The following is a 6,678-nucleotide window of genomic DNA, read 5'->3' as shown; positions in this document are numbered from 1 at the left end:
AAAGTGATCAGAAATGGTTTTTTATCGTGTTTTTTACCGTTCTACATAAAAATTGACATAGGGCTTTAGTACCCAATTGTTGTTAAAAGTTTTTAAATAAACATTTTTAATCTATTTAATTTTAAGTTTTGAATATTTTTTTTTATTTTTCTCATACCGAACTGTCAACTTTTCTTGGGGGGTCACGAAAAGAACACACAACATTTCTTGACCGCGTTCCTTCCGATCAGCATACCGTACTTAAAGGGTGACGACGGGTGAACTTGAAAAAAGGATACTTTTTACTTTGAGTGTACGTATTTACCACAGACAAACAGACGGTACACTCGAGTGCCGAACCATCGTCCTTCAAAAACGGCTATTTCAAATGCAATTTTGTTTCGGCATCCACTCACCCGGCAATGATGGCGCTGCTGTCGTGACAGCTCGCCCGTCTTTTCTCAGTGTGTGTAATGCGTGTTTTTTCTTTGTTTTTAGGTTGAGCGTGAGCACGTGTGAGGCAGCAAATGAAAACAAAAAAAAAATATAATGAAATTCAGAAAATCCAACGGTAATCCACTATCCAGACTTTGCGGGTCAAATTTGGGGAAGTTTCGGCCAAGGTCAGATGAACGTCTGACTAGCGAGGGCATACCCTTTACCCCACTATTAACCAGATAGGCTGGATCCTGTGGTGGAGTCATCTCCTTCGGAGCAACCTGCTTATCCTTCGCGGACTGCTGCTCAGATTGCTGCTGCTGGTCGTCCTTTTGGCATTTTGACGATGTTGCGTCGATCGTGAGCGTCACTCTTCGCGATTTTTTTCGTCTCATTCGGCCCATTTGGTTTTGTTGGCTGGCAACATAATTGCGCCGTGGACACGCTCCCTGCAGATGTTTCCAAACGCCCATCGTGGGGATCAATTCCGTTAGTTTTGAATTGGATTTTCCTATTCCGGCGGCCACTACTGGTGTTTTCGTGACCGGGATATCTTGTTGATGATGGTGTCAGGTGTAATGGTTCATGTTTTCGGTGGAGGAGGAATCTTAGACGGAACATGCAAGCAACGGAGAGGACCAGTGGTTTGGTTTCTGTCATTGTGTTTGTCTTGCATCGCTGCAGGTGCTGCCACATGATTTGCCTCACGAGGTTCTGCCATCGGTAACGGAACCGACCCACCGTAATTTTCGGCCGTCGGTCTTGATTTATTTATTTTGATTTGTTACTGATGATCAGCAACAACAACATTATTTCGAATCAGCTGTTAATGTTTACAATCGTTAAGGCTTGATTGTCTCACGCATACACTGACATGACACATGACAGTAATGGGTCTGTATTGGTGTGTTTGGGCTGAGCTTCGGCATAAGCTCACCAGGCAGCGCTGACGTCGCCGTGATTTGGAGATTTGATGAAGGACGATGGATTTCAAAAATAATTTGTATTGAGAGTCACGTCTGTTTGTCTGTGTATTTACGTTACGTAACAAAAGACACTCCCATAACACTGGTAAACAGCATTACACTTTTTTCAGTTCTCTTTTACACACTTGTATGGGATTTTTCAGTTCAAGTATGAACTGAAAAATCCCATACAAGTGTGTAAAAGTGAACTGAACAGTGTGTAATGTTGATTATCAGTGAAGGTAATGATTTGTCGGAGTTCAAAGTTTTCCGCAAACATCACTTTGAAAGCAGTGAACCACCCTACCCGGTGAGTTCCCCCGTTCTTTGCGCCCGCGAAGAGGAGACAAGAAAACACAAATTTTCGTGCGGTGCGTCTGTCATTCGCTTCGCAGCGGTCGTCGTCGTCGCGCCTCGCGAGTTCGGTGTGTGAAAAACCTTTTTCTACTTTTTCTGCTGCTGCCATTTTGCTAGAATTTTTCGCTCGCGCGTCGGTTCCTCCAAAACCTCCTCACGCCAAAGAAATGTCGTCCGGTCGTAACGAGTGCCGCATCTACGTCGGAAATCTGCCACCGGACATCCGGACCAAGGACATCCAGGACCTTTTCCACAAGTTTGGAAAGGTTACGTTTGTCGATCTGAAGAATCGTCGAGGGCCGCCATTTGCCTTCGTAGAATTTGAAGATAATCGGTAAGAATCGCCTTGCCAGTTGGTCGGAGTCGGTCGTTTCGATAAATTTGTTTTTTTTTCTTTTATTTCCTCTGCAGCGACGCGGACGATGCCGTGAAGGCCCGCGACGGGTACGATTACGATGGGTATCGGCTGCGGGTGGAGTTCCCCCGGGGTGGCGGGCCCGGGAGTTACCGGGGCAGCCGGGGAAGCACCAGCGGTGACCGCGGTGGTGGTAGTAGTGGCCGCGACCGGGGTGGAAACAACCGTGGCCCTCCGGCACGCCGGTCACAGTTCCGGGTGGTGGTGACGGGCCTTCCGGCGTCCGGTTCGTGGCAGGACCTGAAGGACCATATGCGGGAGGCGGGCGATGTTTGCTTCGCCGATGTGTACAAAGACGGAACGGGAGTGGTCGAGTATTTACGCCACGAAGATATGAAATATGCCATCAAAAAGCTGGACGATTCGCGCTTTCGGTCGCATGAGGTGAGTTCAAAACAAGCGAAAATGAAAGATAATTCAATTATGCAAGCGAGGGAAGGAGTGGGCGTTTATGCTGCGCACCAGGGTGACTAGGAAAATTGGATTTAGTTTTCCTTATTTTAAAGTTAGCTTTTGGGTCGCAAATGGGAAGCGATGTCGATGACAATAACGCTTTCTACGAGCTTCTTGACCGCGAGTATAGGAAGTGTCCAAAACATGACGTCAAGGTTGTCATCGGCGACTTGAACGCTCAAGTTGGCCAGGAGGAGGAGTTTAGACCGGTTAATGGGAGATTCAGCGCTCACCAGCAGACGAACGAGAACGGCCTACGACTCATCGATTTCGCTACCTCCCGAAACATGGCAGTACGTAGTACCTTCTTCCAGCTCACCCCTCTTTACAAGTACACCTGGAGATCACCAAACGAGAGTGAGCTCGCCGAAGCCTCTCTGGAAGCCTGCTGGAGCTGTATGGAAGCAACCATCAACGTAGCGTCATCAAGCGCAATCGGGTACGTGGACCGAGTTCGACGGAACGGATGGTTCGGCAAAATGTTCGAGGAGGTGGCTAGGATGTGCACCGAATTTAAACGGGAAACGGAGAAGGTTGGATTGAAGGTGAATGTGGCGAAGACGAAGTATCTGCTGGCAGGAGGAACCGAGTCCCTCAGGGCTCGCATAGGACCGAGTGTGACGATCGACGGCGACGGTTGTGGAGGAGTTTGTGTACCTCGAGTTGTTGGTAGCGTCGGAAAAATCACAAATACAACCAATGTTTAACGCTGCACTGCGAAACCGGATATTCAAATATCAAGCACTCTTATTGCTCTGCACACACTAAGCAACTTCCGAAGTTACATGATAGTGCAGGCAATTTATACAAACGTTAGGCCGCTTTGGGCTCATTTATCACGTCAATAGTTTGGGAATGTTTTGCTGGGAAATGGTTTTAAGTGGTTTGATTACAAGTGATACATAATTATACAGTTCATATGTTAATTAATAGTTCTATAATTAAATGTTGGGAAGTCCTTTGTCACATTAAAACGCGTGTCGTATCTAACCAGCTTTATTTCTCCTCCCCAGGGCGAAGTTGCCTACATTCGTGTACGTGAGGACTCTGGCAACGACGACCGCCGCGGCGGTGGAGAGCATCGCGATCGGTGAGTATTAGACGGAATTTAAGTTGTTCCAACTTAAAATTAAATTTCCCCTCCAGGTCATACTCGCCTCGCAGACGCCGCGGAACGCCAACCTACTCGCCAGTCCAGCGCAGCTTCTCGCGGTCCCGTTCGCGCTCCTTCAACTACTAGGCCTCGGGGACGGTCGGATGACCACCTTTCGGATCCGGATTTCCCCGAGTTGGAATGGATTCCAAGTAATTTGATGATAAATATGTACATTTAGACAGACGGAAGAGAGGCAAATCAACTTTCAAACTTACACAAACACACAGACACAGATTTTCCGCGTGACGACCCTCTACACACAAGAGCTGTAGAAACACACACATTTTAGTTACGATGCGATTGCACCGGCGGGTGCGGTCTAATTTTAAGGAATATTTTAATCATTTTAGTACATTCCTTGCAAAAGAAGTCACACTTGAAAACACACACAGATGAGCAAATTAAGTACGCTGGAAATTCTATCGATCGGATATCTCTAATTTTTTTTTTGTATAGATCACACTAATTAAACTCCCCAACTTTCCGAAACAATCAGAGCAAGGGTTGAATCTTGAGTGTAAAGTACGTTCGTTTTGCGTTGTTGATCTTTTATTTCTTGCTTGAGAAACGATAACACGATTCTATCGAAATAATTACAGACGCTTGCAATCTCTTCTAGCGCCTGAAGTTCGACACGAAGAGCTCGATCGAAAATGTGGGATGAACCAACTATTAATTCTTTTTTCCTTTTTTTAATCAAATTTGCCACCCACCGACGATTTGCCACCTGTTCTAAAGCCTGTTTCTTCTTCTTTCAAACAGGACGAAAGGAGATTGTCTCCTTGCTTGTGTGGTGTGAGTTTGCTTCACTTCACAGGACTCGTAGGAATCAGGACTCGGGATATTGAAGGACCTCCTCGGATTCTCTTTTGCTCATTTAATAACATAAAAACGGATCACTGGATCGCGCAGATCAGGACAGGATTCGGGACTTGCGAACTGGAACTGGAAACAGGAAACGAACGCCGCAGGAACGCCCCCACATTTGGATGGAACGGTTGCTGCTGCTTTGATAACTGAAGGTGTGTGTTCCACCCGTTTCGCGTGGTGGACAACCTTCATTTTTCCAAATTACGACACGTTGCGTCGAGACATCGATGCCGAGCTCAAGTCTGTAGCGTCGGTTTGCGATGCCCCCTGGATTTTCACTTCAATTTCTCCCAAGGATAAGGAAGAAACGCGCTACAAGGAAGTTTCAAGTCAGGAAGGACTCTTGGCACGCGTGGATAATTGTCAAAACCGGATTTCGAACTGTTTCATGGAAGTGAACCGACGCTACGCACGACGATTCTTGGCAGCAAGTGCTCTCGGCGCAACATTTGACCAATTGTTTCTCGAATTCCTGAACGAACATTGTGGAAATTTTAAATTTTATTCATACTAGCGTAACGGTATGAACCAAAATGCAGCTAACGCAAAAAAAAGGATAAATTGGATGGATGGAGTTTGGACAAATTGACTTTTAACCCCCCACTCTGGAAGGACTTCGCGGGATCGTGTTGGGACAATGTCAGGATTTGAAATTAGCCCACGTTCGTGTCGAAAAACTCTGCTCTGGACGACGTGGGACGACTGTATGAGATCGATCTTCTGTCTTCTCAAGGCCCTAGCTTTTCCCCTGTGCGCACCGTGGAACACACTTTTTCGCTGGATTCGTTGTCTCGAGAGGAAGGATTATATCGGTGTGTATTACTGTTTCTCTCAACCTCTTTCTCTCAATCTCTCACACTCAGGTACCAATCCTTAACCTTTACCAGTCGGTTCTTAGTCAATTTTCCTGTTTAACAATCTTGTTTTAGAGACTTTTTGCACATTTTCATCTTTCTAACCATTTCATTCTTTTCGTTAGCGTTTAATCCAAACAGTTTCTAGTATAATTTGTTTGCCTCCCTTTCATCAAGAATTCTTTTAATTTCTCCGTTCGATTTAACATAGCAGTTATTATTCATAACAAATTTCTTTCGTTCATACTTGCTATGCAAAAAAAAAAAAAAAACGCATCAAACCACGCGAAATAGTCAAGTCTTGCTTAATTATTGTGTAGAAAAAACAAAAAACAAGCATGAGACCACTTAGTCAAAACCCCTTGGGAGTGGTGGAACCGCACGGGTCACGTGTTTGACGGCCCAGTTTTCTTTGGAATGACGTGAAAACAAATCAAACCCCATTTATTTCAGTGCAGTAAAATTAAGTTACAGAGTTACAGTAGAAGGAATCGCACAGGAGGGAACGACCTAGCAGTTCCAAGGAGGATAGTGAGTGTCCGTGGTGGTTTTGAAATGAGTTTAAACAAAAGTCAGCTGGAAACAGTAAGTAAACACGAGTTTGGAGAGTTTTGCACCACGATGCCATACCGCAAGAGTGTGACAAAAGGATTACGATTACAGCAATAAAATGCGTTTTAAAATCAAGAGAGATTAAGTTATTTATATCACATTGCCAATGGGGAGAATTTTACTTGAGTTTCACATTTTGTGAACACTTGGGAGCATTCTAGGGGTACTCGAGGTCAGCGACGCCTTATTAGTGAAATGTTGAATTTTTTTATTGTTGATGTCTTAAAATCCGCCATCTAGAACATCTCGATTCCCTTTGAGGATCAGATCAACCGGAAAATTAGGATTTAGCCTAGATTTATCATAAACCGATTTGTCATGCGATTTGCTTTTTGCGTTGCTTTTTTCGGGTTTTAAAATGATTCAATTTCAACAAAATCTTCTGAGACTTTAAATGCGATTATTAAAAGAGCAATTCTCTGAGATTTCGGTAATTCGCTTTTGCCTTCCTCACTTTACTGAGGAAAGGCTATAAAATCACTCGAAAAACGAACTTTTTAGTTAGACCTCCTAGACCTACCTTCATTTGTACATATCGACTCAGAATCACCAACTGAGCAAATATCTGTGTGTTTGGCT

The 6,678-nt window shown here is 44.8% G+C and overlaps 1 protein-coding gene across 2 annotated transcripts; it reads left to right on the top strand.

Annotated features, from left to right (window-relative positions):
* Nucleotides 1-1,756: 1,756 nt before the first annotated feature.
* Nucleotides 1,757-6,174, top strand: LOC6041141 (serine/arginine-rich splicing factor 1A). 2 transcript variants are annotated; one of them, XR_005277294.1, is made up of 5 exons: nucleotides 1,757-2,073; nucleotides 2,151-2,538; nucleotides 3,621-3,697; nucleotides 3,754-3,912; nucleotides 4,526-6,174. XR_005277294.1 is itself a non-coding variant. In XM_001850389.2 (4 exons), the coding sequence occupies exons 1-4, from the start codon at nucleotides 1,907-1,909 to the stop codon at nucleotides 3,845-3,847; spliced, it is 726 nt and encodes a 241-aa protein (XP_001850441.1). In that variant the 5' UTR covers nucleotides 1,757-1,906; the 3' UTR covers nucleotides 3,848-4,288. The 2 variants fall into 2 exon arrangements, 1 of the variants encoding a protein (XP_001850441.1); XM_001850389.2 differs by lacking the exon at nucleotides 4,526-6,174 and having other exon boundaries at nucleotides 3,754-4,288.
* Nucleotides 6,175-6,678: the final 504 nt, after the last annotated feature.

The sequence above is a fragment of the Culex quinquefasciatus genome, chromosome 2 (genome assembly GCF_015732765.1).
Source record: "Culex quinquefasciatus strain JHB chromosome 2, VPISU_Cqui_1.0_pri_paternal, whole genome shotgun sequence".
In the NCBI taxonomy this organism is placed as follows: Eukaryota; Metazoa; Arthropoda; class Insecta; order Diptera; family Culicidae; genus Culex; species Culex quinquefasciatus.
The sequence above is the reverse complement of the archived record's forward strand: the minus strand, read 5'-3'. Positions and strand labels throughout refer to the sequence as shown.

What these genes read in the sequence shown, in the direction of transcription:
- LOC6041141 (XM_001850389.2), top strand. Translation starts at nt 1,907, where the DNA reads ATGTCGTCCGGTCGTAACGAGTGCCGCATCTACGTCGGAAATCTGCCA. An exon ending in CGCGCTTTCGGTCGCATGAG is followed by an intron (nt 2,539 to 3,620) that starts GTGAGTTCAAAA and finishes TCTCCTCCCCAG; the next exon opens with GGCGAAGTTGCCTACATTCG. An exon ending in GGTGGAGAGCATCGCGATCG is followed by an intron (nt 3,698 to 3,753) that starts GTGAGTATTAGA and finishes TTTCCCCTCCAG; the next exon opens with GTCATACTCGCCTCGCAGAC.